Source organism: Paramormyrops kingsleyae, chromosome 5 (assembly GCF_048594095.1).
Source record: "Paramormyrops kingsleyae isolate MSU_618 chromosome 5, PKINGS_0.4, whole genome shotgun sequence".
NCBI lineage: Eukaryota > Metazoa > Chordata > Actinopteri > Osteoglossiformes > Mormyridae > Paramormyrops > Paramormyrops kingsleyae.
The window spans coordinates 19,860,451-19,878,799 of record NC_132801.1 but is presented as its reverse complement, the minus strand read 5'-3'; the positions used below and the strand labels follow the sequence as shown (position 1 = coordinate 19,878,799).

General features: G+C 42.7%; 1 protein-coding gene across 4 annotated transcripts in view; it reads right to left on the bottom strand.

The window, feature by feature from the left end:
- Positions 1–3,720: 3,720 nt before the first annotated feature.
- Positions 3,721–18,349, bottom strand: part of LOC111842544 (rho GTPase-activating protein 17-like) — a 37,571-nt gene continuing 22,942 nt past the window's right edge. Inside the window, exons 10-21 of one of the 4 annotated variants that reach the window (XM_023809258.2) lie at positions 18,048–18,175; positions 17,348–17,459; positions 16,578–16,659; positions 16,395–16,475; positions 16,124–16,237; positions 12,427–12,518; positions 11,824–11,980; positions 10,139–10,381; positions 9,058–9,227; positions 8,125–8,622; positions 6,801–6,825; positions 5,106–5,219 (exon numbers count right to left, since the gene is read on the bottom strand). In XM_023809258.2, the coding sequence (XP_023665026.1) occupies positions 6,821–6,825; positions 8,125–8,622; positions 9,058–9,227; positions 10,139–10,381; positions 11,824–11,980; positions 12,427–12,518; positions 16,124–16,237; positions 16,395–16,475; positions 16,578–16,659; positions 17,348–17,459; positions 18,048–18,175 (1,682 nt within the window). In that variant the 3' untranslated portion in view covers positions 5,106–5,219; positions 6,801–6,820. Of the gene's footprint in view, positions 5,220–6,800; positions 6,826–8,124; positions 8,623–9,057; positions 9,228–10,138; positions 10,382–10,959; positions 11,145–11,823; positions 11,981–12,426; positions 12,519–16,123; positions 16,238–16,394; positions 16,476–16,577; positions 16,660–17,347; positions 17,460–18,047; positions 18,176–18,349 lie in introns of those variants that run through there. The other 3 variants (XM_023809256.2, XM_023809259.2, XM_023809260.2) reach the window with 3 other exon arrangements.

The window sequence follows — 18,349 nt, the reverse complement described above, 5'->3', positions numbered from 1 at the left end:
GGTGTGAGTCATGTAACTTGAGTCCCTACCTATGTCAGTTTTTCTTACCTTTAGTGATTAAAGGTTGCTGCAGCAAAAACCCTCCACAGTACATTGCAGGATACGTTCTTTATAGGCAGTGATAGGTCGAAAATAGAGTGTCCACTCACAGTTGTCCTCACACAGTTTTTATGTCCGTATATATATATGCATAGAATGATGCATCTTTCCAGCAAGCTATTGCAGGAAACGTTGCATTCAGGCAGAGAATGAATGTACGCTGAAATTATAAAATTAATGTTATTGTGTCCAGAGGGGGAGTATAACCTCAAGTCTTCTTGAGTTATAGGGTCTCGAGTCATTTACCCTCAAGTCTAAGTCGAGTCCAAATCTTTCCATGTCTAGTCACAAGTCATCAAATTTGTGACTTGAGTCCGAGTCAATTCATGAGTCAGTGATTCAAGTCCCCACCTCCGGTAAATACGAATGCCAGACCACGTTTTTTACAATAATCACATTGTGCCCAGAAAATGTACTTATACCATCAGTAAGTTACTGGACTGAGCGTCACAGTTGGTGCTCATAGTCATTAACAATGACTAATTGTTATTATTATTATTTAGGTGTTCGTCTAGCATGTAAATTTTGACAATTTTTAAAAAGCTAACAATGTTGTGAAGACAAAGATAGGTAAGAGTTAAATGAGGATTAGCACCTTGCTTTGAAATTACTTTTCATCTTGTGCAGAGTATTACGTGGAGTTCTCGGAAAGATTTCTGTGTTCACAGACAGAAGGAGTGGCTGGCGTGCTGCTGCTATTTCCTGGTTGTATTATTCATTTGTGGCAGGTAATCATTATTACTCAGGTTTGCAAGGTTAGCTCAAGTCATTTTACTGTATTGTAATATTTTGAATATATATAAATGTTGCAAAATTTGTCAGTTAACTGTAATTTCATTATAGAATATGGATGTCATTATCTTTCCTGAAAGATTCCAGGATTTTGTTGATTTCTTACTGCATGTATAGCCACAGATTTCCAACATGGAGAATACTGCTGCTTGAACATCCCAGTGAGCCCAGAGGATGCAATGCTGCAGCCCCAACCAACTGACTGTCTCTTCATGTAAAGTACATCCATCCCCCATCTATCTTTAGTATCCAAGTAGCAGAAGCATATCATCTATGGTGTATGCTAGAGCGGTTGCTATGGCATTGCCAAGGTAGTTAAGGTTGTTGCTAGATGGTCGCTAGTGTGTTGCTATGCTACTCAAGGTGGTTGCTAAGCTGCTGCTAGGTAGTTGCCAGGTGTTGCTTAGGTAAAGTGGTTTCTAGGGAGTTACTATAGCAACCACCTACTTGCAGCATAGCAACACCGTAGCAACCACCATAAATCACTTATGGGATCTATTTCAGGGGTGGCATAGTGGCAAGCACTGTTACCTCACACCTCTGGGACCAGGGTTCAAGTCTCCCTCATGGCTCCATGTGTGTAGAGGTTGCAAGTTCTCCCCATGTCATTGTGGAGTTTCCTCTGGGTACTCCGGTTTCCCCCCACAGTCCAAAAACATGCTGGGACTAAATGGAGTTATCAATTGCCTGTAGGTGTGCATGTGGGAGTGAACCCCATCCTGGGTTGTTCCCTAATCTGTGCCCATAGGCTCAACAAGCTGTTACAGAAAATAGCTGGATGGATGGAATCTGTTTCACTTGTGCATCCTGTTTTCTATCTTATTTTATTTTAAACATATCCTTTTACTAGACTTACACTATGTGTACTGTGGCATGCTGTTGTCTAATTTATGCTTGTTGCTGTAACAAAAGAATTTCCCAGTCGGGATGAATAAAGTACATCCATCCATCCATCCATCGCAACCACAGAGCAGCAGCATGGCATCTATGGTGTTGCTATTCTGCACAAGCTGGTTGCTGAAGTGTTGCTAAGGTCGCTAAGGTGGGTGACAGGGTGTTGCTAGGTGGTTATCATACTATCTATGGTGGTTGCCATGGTGTCGCTATGCTAGTCAGGGTGCTTGCTAGGGTGTAGCTTATGCTGTATGGTGACTGTGGCATTGAGATTTTAAAAAATCAAACTCAACAGGAGGAAGGAGGGCTAAAAAAACACAATAAGACAAGCGCAAGCTAATTTGGCTTTCAATGCATGATGGGATACATGGCCTGATTTAACACATCAAGTTTGGTGGCTGCGGCATGTATGTCGACTGAGTAGGAAGCCTCTGATAATGAAAAAAAAATGATTCTCCAGAAAAATGAACCTGGAGAACGAGTGCACATGTCCAATAGCTGTATACAAGCACACCTGGCCGGTATAGCATGGACGAGTGAAAGTTGGGGTTAATATCTCGAAAACTGATAGCATGCCAAAAATCAGGCTGAAAAAGATCAAGATCAAGAAGCGACACATGACAATGGTGTGTTTGCTCTGCAATCACACTAATAAAAGGTGAGCTTCAAGTCCTTTCCTGAGTGGGAGGAATCTGGCTGGACAAGGACAGAAAAGATTGATCTGTAGTCTTTAAAATAGAAACAGCCAGACAAGTTTAACAGGAGACAGCCACAGTTTTATATGACAGTTCAAGATTTGACGCTCCAGATGATGGGAGGAAAAGGAGAGAGACTTGGAGGAATGAAAGTCATTAACATCCAGCCAATCATTCGAGTGCTTGACATGAGAGCAGCAAGTATCTTCTGAGGGGGACTAAACCTATAATTATTATCCAGAATACTGTACAATTTATAAATTCAGTTCTATGCTATTTAATATGTTTCTATATATTTTGAGAACAGCGGGGCCTTTCATTATCAGGATGCTAGCACATAAAAACACCCTGGATCAAGCTCATGCGACACAGGAAACTGTACTGCAGCTCCATCACGCTCAGAGGAGTTTTAGAAGGTGGATCCAAGTAACTAGAGGAGGCGGGACCAAGACATCTGATTGGCTGGTCCTGCCTCCTCTAGTTGCTTAGACCCACCTCCTCTACAATCTGATTGGTTGTCTCTCTGAACCAAACATTTTTCATTCTGCCCCTCAGAACATTTTTGTGCAAGTAAAACGCCCACGAGCCTTGGGCACAGTGCCATATTGCAGATAGATCAATTCTTGAAGATGAACAGCAAACCCATCAATTGCCCCTTATACCCCAGTTGAAGGTTAAGGGCCCTTTAAATGGACAACTGTTTTTTTTTTTTTTTATCTTTCCAGAAATAGTGTAGCCTGCCCATCCTTAGATCTGGGACAAGGGGCATTCAACCCACTAGGCATTTCTTTTCCTCTGCATTGAATAATACTAAGCCACAGTATCTGAGAAATCCACGTTTTTGTCTTAAAAGATCTTCAAGGTTGTGGGAATGTATTATAATATCTGCCAGATGCAGTTAGTTAGTTTTGCATTAAAGATCTTTTTAAATGTTTGTCAAATAAGTTATGCTGACTATGAATATTTTCCCATAAAAAGTTTATGACGCTAACTGCATGTGTCATATGTCTAAACAAAAAATACAGAAATAAATTATTATGTGTCATTCTATATAAGGATTTCATTTCGCCATGTATGGAGATCAGATAGAGATCATTGAACCTGGCATTTTAGACTTGAAAAGCATACACAGCGGTTGTTCTAGATACAGTTATGCATAAGTTAGATGGAGATTTTACTTCTGGAAATTTGGAGAGTATGGTTGTTCAGCTGAATTACGGAAATGATAGGGGAAAATGGGTACTGTTTTATCTCACCAGTAGTAATTTTATTCTTTTGATAGGGAGTGTTCCAAGCATTATAAAGCTTGTTTGCACCGGAAAGAACATTTTAAAGAATGTTGTGCCTAAAAAGAGCAACCAGAGATTGATAATTATTTGGAAAAACTTTCTTAAAAGGTGCCTTGTGGGTACAGACAAGGCAGAATGGCTTGCAAAAGTGCACGTAAATGTGAAAAAGAAAAGGCAGCAAAAAAACAATATAAAAACCCAGTAAATGATGAAAAAGGATATGTACAAATGATCAAATTGGGAATTACAGTAAATCCTGACCTTAGTACCATTTAGGTTTTCTTTACTGGAAGTGGAGCATCAACACTTAGAGAGTCATTGAAAAGACGATGGAGCATTTCTTGTCCGAGCAGGTTTACCACTTCATAGCTATCACAGTTTTTGCTTTATGAAATTAAAGAAATATATATTCACAAAACAAAACAGCTCAGTGGAAACAATGACAAGTAGATGTTCATTTATACAGAACTTTCACCAGGTTAGTTGTGCAATTGCACGACTGCTATTTGCTTTGTTCGTAAGCCAATCGCTTAAGTTGAGGAAGAGCGCTCAAATAATTTAATGTCTCAGACTTGCTTGATAATTACTTCTTCATGAGCTTTCATTCTAACACCACATTAAGATCTTCGTTCACAAAACAGTGAAAGTTTCTAAAAGTTAACTAAAGGGCAGATTACAATCATTCAAGCTGCAATTCATAACAAGTTCTCGGTCATAGACAATCCCTAGAATGTTCTGCCAGAACAAACTGCTCGACCGTTTAGTAATGGGAATGTGCTGAATGTAAATAAATATAAAAAGATGAATTATTCTATACACTGTAAAAATGGTTTGGGCTGGTAACTGAAACCTGCAGTCAACAGCAAAAAGTTAAAGCAACACAGTTTTTGGCTTCTACTTTCCCGAAATTACTAGATCACTTCCCTAAAATATCAACAACCAGAACAATTGTTTTTTTTTTTGCTAATTTTTCTGGACTATAATATATAGCTTACAACCTGTCAATTATAAACATGAATGGTCTGAATTTCAGCATTTGCAGTATTTTCATCTACAAGTTCCATGAAAGCTTCCTCAGGGAAGCACAGTGGGAATTGTGGTCCAACAATATTACTCGCAGCACTCAAATTTCTTAAGTAGCTGACTGCAATTATCCAGTGGTGAGCTCATGTACAGCTGGGTTGGTGTGTGCACATCTCTGTGTATGTCTGAGAGAGAGAGAGAGAGAGAGAGAGAGAGAGAGAGAATACAGCCTGAGGCAGAGAGAGAGAGGCATTTAAGATGCAGGGGGCCGAACACCCCCTTCACAGCGCAGTGCTTTCAGATTCAAGCTTGGTGTCCTTGGCCGTGATGACGGTAATCTGTCTGCTGGTGAGGCTCACAGCCTGCTGGTCCACAGCAGGCCTGGTTACAGGGGCAGCATTCTCAGCCTTGTGAGCCACAGCTGAATCTGAGCAGAGAGGACGGCAACCATAGCAAGTTACTGTTTTACCTACGGCCAGTCCACCCGTTTTCTGACTCTCTAAATAAGCTGTTTTTTGTGCTGCAAATGCTCAAAACTCCTTAGGCTCTAATTATGCATCTATATATAATATATAAATATATATCTATATTATATAGAGCTCTGTAAATTTTTCAATTAGAATATTTATTATTAGAATTTTTCAATTATTAAAATATATTCTATGATAAAATTCTGTAAAAAAAAAAAAAAAAAATCCACAGTTACTAACCCTTATTAACAGCAGGATTATCTCACGTATAAATGGGAAATAGTTCAGAAGTACATCAACAGTAGAAATTAATATGGCAAATTCTTTTTCTGAACTGACAGGCATACCTGTATGTGAGTGAAAGTTACATGAACTTCACATGAACCAAAAAAGACCAACCCATAGTAATTTCAAACAATATAGGCAAAGCCCAGACAGAATCCCGCAGAGATAATGCTCAACACCAGTTCCATGGGTGACTGGTCTACAGCCCAGGGTTAGACACACACTGGTGCGCAAAGCCACAGGAAGCGAAGCTGAAAGCAGGTGTTAAGGGGGCTGGGTAACAGCTATTCCCACTGGCCACTGATGATATCATTACCCTGGCTTCCTCTCTGCCTTAAGCAAAGCAGCTCAATGCAAATCAGCACTATTAAAATAAAACAACTCAAATATCATCATTATCATCACCACCTGTTAGCTAATATTACTTTCTCACGAAGCACTGGGAAAGTTTTAAACCTTAATCCAGGTAAACCGTTAAATAGGACAATAATATCAAATCATCAGATGAAAGTATTCCACTTTTGGCATTCCCTCATGCAGCTGTCTGAATAATAACAGGAATAACAGCTGCTTAATCTCAAGTTTTAAAATAGAAGCAATGATAATTGCTTGTATTTATCATTTGAAATAACTATCATTCACACAGATATCTGTTCATTTACCCTAGTGGGCGAAATTGTGGAGACACCCAGCATTTTTGGCATTACACTTTAAAAATTACTATTGGCGGTAACATTTATAAAAAAAAAAAATCTGAGAATGTTACAAATATCATACAAGGAGGATTAAATAAGTAACTGAAGCAAAAGTTGGATAAACTTCTGCAATCTCAAAAAACTGGAAGTGTTTCAACAATTTTGGCCACTGGTGTAAATATAGAAATGCATGCATGTTCATATTTTCACTGTGGAAAAAAATGCCAGTTCATGTAGAACGTTCATGCTGCTATTAACAACACAGCCTACAATGCAAATTCATAAATGTCAAGCATGTTACATGTGGTGAGTTCAGCCAAGCAGTTCAGTAAAAACATGAAGGCAAAATAAATGCTGTCTTGTGTTTAACTAGCCAGAAATGTGAGACTTTGCAAGCCTAGACAAACGGGTTACAGCAGGCCGTACACAGCAGGCCGTACACAGCAGGCCGAGGGGGAGTTAGCAGATCAAAGGGCCGCACCATATGACCCTAGTGACAGCAACGAAGCAGACGAAAAAGCTGACTGCGGCAGCTGCGAATGTCGCTGAATTACAAACCTTTCCTCAAAGAAAGATCCTCAACCTGTGAAGGCATTATGACACAAAGGTGTTAGTGCACATGTTCTATGGAAAGACCTTTATGTGTAACAATGGGGAGGGCGGATACATGGATCTGCAGAAAAGCTCTAAAATATGACAGGGGACTTTAAAGCAGTCTATTCAAGTGATCATACAACTGGAAAAAAGTACAAACAACGAAGCTGACCTAATCTTTAGAAAAATAGTACTAAAGATTGTATCCTTTAGCCCAAAGCAACAACAGTTCCTTCTTTTAAGTATCACTTTGAAATCCTATCTCTAAAAAAATTACACTGGTCAACAAAGACTTTGTCACAGAAAAACTAAAGGGCGTCATTTACGTACTTTTAATGCTAATTTCTGAAATGCACTCAGAATTTCGCTATCACCCCTAGCGTTTGAGTGACATCATTTATAGGTTATATTGCTGGTATATAATTCCTTATGAATGTATAGGTGTTGGGGCGGCATTATGGTGCAGTGGTTTGCACTGTCACCTCACACCTCTGGAACCTGGGTTTGAGTCTCCGCCAGGGTTCCATGTGTGTGGAGTTTGCATGTTTTCCCCGTGTCGTTGTGGGGTTTCCTCCCGCTACTCCGGTCCCCCCCAGTCCAAAAACATGCTGAGGATAATTGGAGTTGCTGTCAGTGTGTCTGTGTGAACAAATGGCATGTGACCGTACCCTGTGTTGTGTTGGCCCCTCATCCTGGGTTATTCCCTGCCTTGTGCCCATAGGACAAGCTGTTTCCGGAAAAGGATGGATGTATGGGTATATTAGAGTTTAATTTATTAAATATTTTATTTCTACTTGGGAAATTTGTAAGACATCAGGGAAGGGCACAGAGTACAGTTAGTCTGTTTTGCTGAAGTTCACAGACTGCAACACGTTTGATACGTCATCAGGACATTTCTGAAATGGAAAATCAATATCAAGGCTGGTGGAGTCCCAGTATGCTGGCTGACCCTTAAGAGGGATGTTCCTGAGGCCAAGTACAGCAGAGTATCATATACATCCAGCTTTTAGATGAGTCACTTCTACCATGCACATATACTGTAAATATACATGTAGCATTATCTTTAATTGTGTCACTCAAAACCCTTGCGTGATACGGAAAATCTGAATACATATTTGAATTCAGCACAAAAATACAGTAAGATTCACTTATTTTGACATCTGACAAAAAAAAAAGTAAAAATGAGTTGATCAGTGTTACTAATGTAAATTGTACTAGACTGGGCATACTGGTGCTGCTGAAAGAGGACTGTGAGTCACACGTAAGTAAACCTGCGGATCATCCTTACCGAAACTGTTCCTGGATAAGTCACTGGAAGCGTCACCGCTGGAAGTGGGAGGCTGGGGTGGTGGGGGCACGCTGGGTCGATTCCTCGGCTTGGGAACGGGCCGCGAACGAGGGAGGGAGCCAGTGGGGTAGGAGGACGGGGTGTCGGTGAGAGATGCTGAGGGAGGGGGAGTGTCAGGAGGGGTCGGGGTACTGGGGGGCGACTGCTCCGTCCAATACTCCATCATCGGGGTGGAGGTTTTAGGGTGAGCCGGCGGTGCGGCCTGCATGGGGGGCTGGGGAGGTGGATGGCTGGGGGCATGAATGGGAGGCTGGTAGGTGGAATGCCGACGGGGCAGTGCCGCCGGGTGCGGCGCGTTGGGATTTGGGTTGGCACTAGGCGGTGGGCTGGAGATGGGTTTTGGGGATGTAACTGGGGGCTGAGCTGTTCCTGAGTGCGACTGTACTGTTTGTTGGACTGGGATTTGTTTTGGTGGAGCAGGAGCTGGTTTCTTTGTACCTAAGAACAAGATGGATGCAGGAAATAACATTTACATTTATTCATTTAGATTCTTTTATCCAATGTGACGTGCCGTCGATAACAGCAGGGGTCAGCCTGGAGCAAGTGAGTTTAAAGGCCTTGCTAGAGGGGCCCAACAGTGACATCATGGGATTGAAACCAGCAACCATTTGATTATAGCCCTAACCCAGGGATGGCCAATCTTATCCGCAAAGGGCCGCTGTGTGTGCAGGTGTCTGGGATAACCTTTAGGTCAGCTGTTCAAACCCAGGTGTGAGGACTCTTCAGCCAATCAGTCCTCTAATTAGTAATTTACTTACAGAGTTGCAGCAAAAACTTGCACACACAATGGCTCTTTCTGAATTGGCCACCCCTGCCCTAACCCATGACACGACATCCAGCCCCAAATACTGGGGGGAGGGGGGTGTCAGTCACCTCTGCGTATCAGATGAGGACTGGGACCCATGGAGCCAGTCTGCAGGGCCCCCACGCTGAGCTGGCCCGGTCCGGACACAGCAACAGGGCTAGGGGGAGTCACCTGACCGCCTGCTGAGCCATTCTTCTGAGGTGGGGGTGTGGAGGTGGCGTCACGCATCTTCGAGGAGCTAAGGAATACAAGACGGTGACCGTTACCGTGATAACAGTGCTGAACGGCGGAGGACTGATGAGGTGTTTATGTTTAAACGAAACTGACATAAGCTCTCTGTAAATGGAGCATGCAGTAAACATGGGGCTCAGATTTACACTGGCAGCCAACAGCTTGCTCTGCTGCTTTAAGAGAGCTAGGAAGTATTTTACATCACAAAGGATGGCATTGTTCATGGCGGAGGGATGAGAAAAGTCAGGTCTGACGAAAGCAGCAGTGAACATGTTGAACATGACACTGATATTCATTCCTGTTCACCTATACCGGTGTTTCCCAATCTGATCCGCAGGGAACCACAGACAGTCAAGACTTTTGCTCCCTACCATGAAAAATGTGGACTGTCTGGCAGGGAGCAAAAACATGGACCGGTTAAAGGTCCCCGAGACCCGGATTGGGAACCACTGATCTATACAGTTCATTTAAGTTAAAGCATTAACTCATACAATTTGACACCAAACATGGAAAAAAATTAAACAATAGTATCATGTAGCAAGGCAGAGCATGCAAAGTGTTCACAGGAGAGAGGAAGGCTTCAGAGACTAGAGTGCAGTGCATGCTTAAGGCAGCTAGAGGGGGCTCTTGTGAAAACAGCAATTAAGAGAGTGGCGGGATTGTGCTGTCAGACCAGCAAAAAAAAAAAGTCACAGAAAGATCCCACAGGTGGAAGCTGCTCCAGACTTAGCCGTACTCTTTCATGAAGGCTTCCTGTATCCAGTTCAGGACTGGGTGAGAAAACAAGGATTTGCATAAAAAATATATATTCAACTATGAACAATAAAAGGTGAAAAGAAATCGGAATTAGTTGGAAGGAAAAGTGGACCGTTGACTGAGAGCATGCAGCAGGCCTCTAGTTTCTGTAGCAGTCCTTACCAGCTCTCATCCGGGTTGTGGCTTAGGGGCCCCTGCATAGCCAGCACCAGGCTGAGCAGGCAGGGATCTACGGCCGCAGGCTGAGCCTGCTGCTGGAGCTGAAGCTCGGCCAGAGGCTGCACCAGGGCAGCCCCCCCAGCCTCAACCGGCGGTAGGGGGGGCTGGAACGCAGGGGAAACGTGCTGCTTTCTATTAAGAGTGCCGCCTCTACGCGGGGTGTGGTCCGATAATTTGTTAGCGGAGCTAAAGAGACGAGATGGAGACACACCAGGGCCAGGTATGAAAACTGCAGGAAGAGAGAGGCACACCAGGACCCCAGGACAGCAAAGAGGACAGGGGCCCGTACAGCAGAGGGCGGGGAACTCAAGGCCTTCCAACACAGTATGAATACTGACATCAGGAACACCGGGAGAGCTCTGTTCCTGTCCAAATGATGCTTTGAGCACATCCAGGAAAATATGAGGGAGAACAAAGGCCAGCGGATCCCAAGGACAGACTGGACCGGAGTTCCTCCCCCTCCATGTACAGACTGGACCGGAGTTCCTCCCCCTCCATGTACAGACTGGACCGGAGTTCCTCCCCCTCCATGTACAGACTGGACCGGAGTTCCTCCCCCTCCATGTACAGACTGGACCATTACACAAATATGCTACTAAATAAGCCTGTTTAGACAGAGCGACAGACTTAAATGGAAGTGTGTATTATATGTATATATATATATATATATAAATTTACTTATATTTGTTCCATTTCTAATCAAGCAATATGTGCAGGATATGATATGTGGAAAGGAAGTGGAAAAAAGAGCTTTAATAACTTAATAATACTTAATAATTTTATTAGTAGTAAACTGCAAAGGCCATTTTAAAATACTCCAACATACAGAATGCAGCAAGCACAGAAACAGCAAGCATGTAGACATGAGAAAGGGCCCCCGGGAGGGGGGGGGGGGTTTAAAAGTCACATGACTATTGGGCAAAAAAAACCTCATTGGTTCCACTTGGCCCTGAAATTAAGAGTGGAAAAGCATTGATTGAAATGGAGTAAAGAAATTATGTGGTCGGCATTGTTGGCATTTTACATGTATGTATTGCAAAAAGCCCTAAACTCTGGCCTTGTTGATGATTACCTAAGAATTTGAATTTTAGGGATGTATCCAATTTGAGAAATCTCAGATTTAAACAATTAGCAGTAAAATTGTAGCTTTATATCTGTTTCAGCATGAGAACATTTCTCAACGGACATGATGTCAACGGACCATTTGTTTGAAATGAAAAATGCCAACACTCTGGTTAGAATGACACTACAGAGGACAGGAGCCATGTAAACATATGAGGATATATACCAATGCAGCAATGAGCTCTTATAAAGAGAACTACACAAACAAATTCCACTAGACACAGCACCTGCCAGCACAAAGTCATCCATCTTCCATAACTGCTTACCCAGTACTGGGCTGCAGTTATGAGATTAATGGATTTTTTCTTTTTTTAGAATTGTATCAATTAAAATGAATTTTATTCCTTTGGCTTTCAACACACATAAAAATGTGGAAAATGGAATGTAGTTAAACATTGTCCACTCAGTCCTGCATAACTACAATGGACTCCTCTGCCACAACATAGAAGGCGGACACAGCGGATCTTGAGTCCTGCCTGCTGGCAGCCCTGTGGTGGGATGGATACCTGTCTCTGCGTGTGACCTCGGCCTCCGGCGCTGACCCGCTGCCGGGCCGCTTCCTGTCAGTGGCACCCGACTCCGTCTCGGGTGCGCCTAGGTGGTTGGTGTGGTTTGCAGTGGGCGTGGGCATCGCAAACATGCCTGACACATTGAAGTCCACATCTGGAAGGCACAGCGAGTCCTGGTGTTACATCTGCCACTTTTCCATGACAGACCATCCCCGACACACGACTGGGCTCCATTCCAGCAACTATCGTACGGCACACAGTGCGCACTAGGTAGAGTAGTGCTGCCAGGCACGCAGCTGCCCAAAATTTATTTTTACATACATTTATTTAATTATTATTATTATTATTTTTAAACATAATTAATGGCGCCTGGCAGCATATTAAGCATTTCCCCATACATATGACCACTTTCGATAAAACCCCCATCAGTACGAGCTTCTTTATAAACAAACATCCATCCATCTTCTAATTGCTTCTCAATAAACATCATTAGAGCAATGTAAACATACTTTAACAACTGCGAGACAGGAAACTCTTAAATAAGACACCAAAGCCCTTTGAGCGCTATGCCGTGGGCGAATAAGAGAGGGGGGGTCGTACCATCGGGGAAGAACCAGGCCGCGTGTTGGATGATGGGTTCGATTATGGTCACCACATGAACGGAAGTGGCAGCTGCCATCTCCGCCAGGCTCCTTGGTAAGGAGATACAGAAACACGAATTAAAACACACACACACACAGTCCTTTATTTCCATTATTATCCTCTCAGTCACTGGACACGTATTGGCCACAAACGGGAGAGACACATCTGTATTTGTATAAACAGAAGCTCTTCCTGAAAGCCAACAGCCAATGCCAAAGTTCGCTGCAGCGCAGACAACTTTCAACATCACACTGTAAAACGACACTCGGTTTAAAGGGAAATAAAAATGCAGCTGTATGATTTATAGGAGGAAGCGGATTCTCAGACCGAGCACAGAGCACTGAGCGCAGCCAAATTTCCATAAGATCGTAATTTTCATAGCTCAGCACAGATCAGTCAATTACAAGCCGCATTTCATTAGAGCAAAATGAGAAACACACTGCAGAGTCTGCCGACGATCAGACATTTGGGAAGAAAACTGTAACATGATCAAGAAATTAAGAAAAAGTTAAATAATTCAAGAAGTAAGATTTATATAAGACCATCAAAATGGTAAAAAAAAGACAGAACTGAAACACAGACAATGTGGGGGAATCGACAACATCCTGTAACACAAAAGTGAAAGATAATGAGTCTCGAAGTAAATTAGGAGACTCTGGAAGAGAAGACGAGACCTGCTTCAAACAGAACCAGTAAAATGGGGCCTAGCTCAAGGTGCCTGAATGAGCGGAGTGGGGTGTCGAGGACAACACAGGCGAAAACAACAGACGAAAGCACTTTATGGGACGATTAGCCGCGGAATCCGAACGGCCTGTCAGCCACGGCTTAGGCAGGCAGGAAGACAAGGACGGCTGCGGAAAGGCAGAAGGTCAAGGCATCTCCAGAGAGGCTGAACGGCACAGCTACAAAGCAGAGGTCAAAGCTAAAGACAGAAGGGTTCCAACACACCCTGTTACATAAGGACCTGTCGAGTACGGGGGATGCTTTCTGACAATATGTATGTCATTTAAATAATCGTTTAAATAGTCACTTACGTTATTTAAATGATTGTTAAAATTTCAATTTAAATGATACCAGCAACCATTAAAATGATCTGTCAGAGTAACCCATCATACTCAGTGGTTGGGCTCTAAAGAAACTTACCATCTAACTGATTACATTGCATACTAAGTTACACCTGATCGATTTCGCCTAGTCGATTGAATTTTCATTTAGAACCGCATTTTGTCTGTTCCATCCTGGGGCTGTATAACAGAAACTTCCTAACTTACAGATCTTATCTTGATTGTTTGGTAACAGAGTTAGGACCTTATTTAGGGAAAAAATAACATTATAGATGAACGGGTCCAAAGTCATTCTTCCTATCCTAACTTAAGAAAGGAAGAGTGTATTACATAAGCTTCTTAACTTCCCAAAATCTTAAATGAACTCTCATCACAATAGCTACATAGCCCTGCTCATGACATAACGATAAAAAATACAGTGATAATACAGTACATAGTATATTACTGTACAGTACTGTACTTTCTCAAATGAAAGGAATTCTGACATTTTAGCCTAATTCTTCAGAGATGATACAACAATAAAGAAATATTTGGCGAATTCAAAGGATGAAGGAAATAGGAAGAAAACGTACTGTTACACATTTAAAGTTTTGTTTTTTTGGACCAAGGTAAACCAAGGATGACTGAAACCGTGGATACGAGGAACTACTGTAATTCATTCCCATGATATATTAAAAAATGTCACGATATACATAATATTAGCGGTATATCATGAGAGGACCCTGTAGACTTTATTGGTTGTGTAAAAGCAATAAAAGAGCAGCCATACAGGTTAAATAAGTTTAGCTATAGCTAACATTATATAGTGGCCAGTGAAAGTTAGGACAGCGTAATGTTATCCTAAAGTTAGGAGAGTTTGTTTAAGAATTTGGGAAGTTAGGATGTAATTCAGCCCCAGGACGGAACAGGCAAAACACCGTTATAGATGAGAATTCAATCGACTAGGCGAGATCGATCTGTTGTGACTTAGCTTCCAATGCATTTAAATAACGATTAAAAGGATCATAATGACAATTTTAATTACAATTTAGCTAATCATTTACATGACATTTATTTATTGAATACTGTCACAAAACACCCTCTGTAGTTGAGACAGGATGGATTGTTAGCAAGGAAAAGATGCCTTTAGGAAGCATTTTTGGATGCCTAATACTAAGCTAAAACTGCAAAAAAAATCACAAATACTGCAAAAACTGTAGTATATGTGGTATATGTGTATACTCACTGGCCACTTTAAGTATATACGTTCGTTGAAGCAAATATCTAAATCAGCCAATCATATGTCAGCAGCACAATGTATAAAATCACGCAGATACAGATCAGGAGCTTCAATTAATGGTCATATGGTCAAACACTAGAACAAGAGAGAAAGGTAATTTGAGTGACTTTGAACGTGGCATGGTTGTTGGTGCCAGACAGGCTATTTCAGAAACTGCTCATCTACTGGGATTTTCACACGCAACCTTCTTTAGGGTTTACAGAGAATGGGTGGGAAAAAAAACACCCATGAGCGACGGTTCTCTGGGGGAAAATGCCTTGTTGATGACAGGAGGTCTGAGAAGAATGGCCAGACTGGTTCTGGCTGATAGAAAGATAACAATAACTAATAACCAACTATTACAACCAAGGTACGCAGAAGAGCACCTGGGCTACAGCAGCAGAAGACCAGACCAGGTGCCAAAACAGGTGTCATTCCTGTTAGCCAAGGACAGGAAACTGAGGCTACAGTGGGCACAGCCTCAGCAAAATTGGACAATAGAACATAGTAAAAACATTGCCTGGTCAGATGAGTCTCGATTACTTCTGTAACGTTCAAACAGTAGGATCATAATTGGGTGTAAACAACATGAAATATCCATCCAGCCTTGTATCAAATACTCAGGCTAGTGGTGGTGAAATGGTGTGGGGGATATTTTCTTACACTTTAAGGACCCCTTAGTACCAAATGAGTATTATTTAAATCCTACAGCCTACCAGAGTATTGTTACTGACCATGTCCATCCCATTATGACCACAATGTACCCAGCTTCTAATGGCCACTTCCAGCAGGATAACACACCATGTCACAAAGCTCCTATCACCTCAGACTGGTCTCCTGAACATGACAATGAGTTCACTGCACTCAAATGGCCTCCACAATCACCAGATCTCAATCCAGTTGAGCACCTGTGGGATGTGGTGGAACAGGAGATTCGAATAACAAAGGTGTGGCTGACAAATCTGCAGTAACTGCATGATGCTATCGTATCAACATGGACCAAAGTCTCTGAGGAATGTTTCAAGCACCTTGCTGAATCTATGCTACAAAGAATTAAGGCAGTTCTGAAGGGAAAAGGGGGTCCAACCAAATACTAGCAAGATGCACCTATAAAAGTGGCCAGTGTATGTATATCACAAAATTAGAATCCCAGTATGGCTCTATAAGAGGGAAGAGCTGCTAGGAGAGGCAGAACATGCAGTGGACAGCCAAACGATTTGTGATACACTGTATAAGCCAGTGACGAACACACTGAAAAACCTCTCAACAACAAACAGGACATCAATAATCTTTAAAAGAGAGCTTCCTTCTCCATCTGCTACATGCCCCTTACCCTTCGGTTTTGGCCCACAGCAAATTGGGCCCCAACACAATGGCAATGTTGCTTGGAGTCATCTTGTTGATTTCACTCTCTTGAGCCAGTTTGGCCAGGAACTTGATGAGGTACCTGAAGCAGAGCCAAAGCAAATGAGGCCTTTAAACTGTCATTGGAGGCCAGTACTATAATGCAATTTAATTTTATTTAGGAAAATTAAAACATTCACGTTAGAGAAGTATTTACAGTCAAAACTGATTACTTCCCATGATTAACGCCGGACACGCACCTGAAATTCACTTTATGGTTCTTTGGCAATTTGTCACAAGTCACCCATAAGGCCTGAAGTCTCTTGTCAGGATCGGACACACTGTAGGTACAAACGCCTTCGGTCAAGCGTCAGCGATTAAGACCATAAAAAAGTATCTATCAATCTGGGTGACTGGGTAAAGAGGGGCATTCCTCATCTTACTTGGACGCCTGTATCCATTCGTCATACAGATGGAAGGTCATGAGAGGTTCGGGCAGCTCCCTCAGGTAGGACTTCAGCGCCCCTGGTCAGACAACACAACATTTAGTGTGAGACTCGCATACAGAGACATGGAGTGTGACTGGGCAGGTGTGTGACTGCCGTGCAGATAAGTGTGACCTGCAGCCGTGCCACGCGTGCATGAATGCCAACACCAGATCATGCTACCTTCAACTTCACAGTAATTTTATGTTCATGGGGCTTGAAGGTGATGCTCCACTGCATGTATCATGGATAAATGACAGCGAACAGCCGTCCCACTGAAGTTTCACTGAGCTCTAGTAATGCAAATTTCCAAAACTCACTCAGTACACAGGATACATGGACGGCGTAAATTCATAACCAAGTACCCCTTTCTGTGGACTTAGTGAGTTCTGGAAATTTAACGAAAGTTCTCTGTCAAATTACAATACTGCAGAGAGCTTGACTTTAGGTCATTGGCAGTCTCATCTCAAAAACAACAAAAAAGGGGGAAAAATGGACTGAGTGAGCTTCGGAAAATTTCTCTTCAACTGTCCCTAGTGTTACCCAGAACACATTATGAAAACACACAACAGAACATTACTCGCAACCCTACCCTTGACGACCCCAAAAATTGCTGATCACACACATTTACATGCCAAGATAAGCTTTGCAGGTGTAATAACTGGGAACGTCTGGGGTCGTCAAGTGGATGGGAAGAGAACGAGGGCCTTGGTGAGAAACGTTCATACCGGCAACTGCATGTGGGTCGGAGTAGAACTCTTCTAACTGCGAGGTAGAGCAGTCGAGGGCTGCCTTCAGCTTCTTCAGCTTGGAGGCCCCGGCGGCAATTCTGAACAGGCCCTGAGACAAGAAGCACGTCGGTTAGCATCGGGCTAACTTTGATCGCTAACCCGCCACTATGCTCTCGCAGGAACCGGCCGATGCGTCACGATGCATCAACGAAGTGCCACCGAGCACCAAAGAGACTACGGCAACATAACGAAAAAGAAAACAATAAGAAACAAAAGCTAAAGCCAGAAGCAGTGTGTTGAAACAAACAGGCCATGGAGACATGTCTAGTTTCAATTGTATACTTAGACACTGAAAGTAGCGGCTGGTATCTTCACAGAAAGAGAAGCGATACATATTGCCAAACATGAAACCGCACCTCACCTTTAAGCCAGACACATTTCACGGGTTTAATCCTCTTTTTTTTTTCATATTAAGGGACGACTATTTCTAAGTGCTTTTAAACTGAAATAGTAGAAAACGAGGACCTTTTAAAGCAATATGATCCACCATTTAGGGTTATGAAAAGGCTTAAAAAGCTGTGAAGCATTCCCTGTCATAGACACGATGAGAACTGCTCCTGTCATCCACTCTGCACTAATCTGCTCCTGCACGCTTGGCGTCATCCCGAGTATCCGTGTCAAAATACCCGTCACCCACCTCCTCCTTCATGCCTGTCTCCAGAAGCATCATGACGCAAGCTTCGAGGGGCAGGGCGACCTCCCGGCCGCTCCGCTTCAGGTGCTCCTCTAGGGCCGTCCCGAAGGCGGGCTTCTCGGTCCAGGAGTCTGCCTCATAGAAGCATCAGTGTAAAGTGGGGCCACAGAAACACCTTCAGTCACACTCTACTGTAAATATAAAGCACTTAATAATAATAACAATAATAATAAACCAGCCTCCATTACAAATAATACAGGGAGTCCTCCACTGATGTTTAGATAGCATTTTATTAAAAAGAGGGT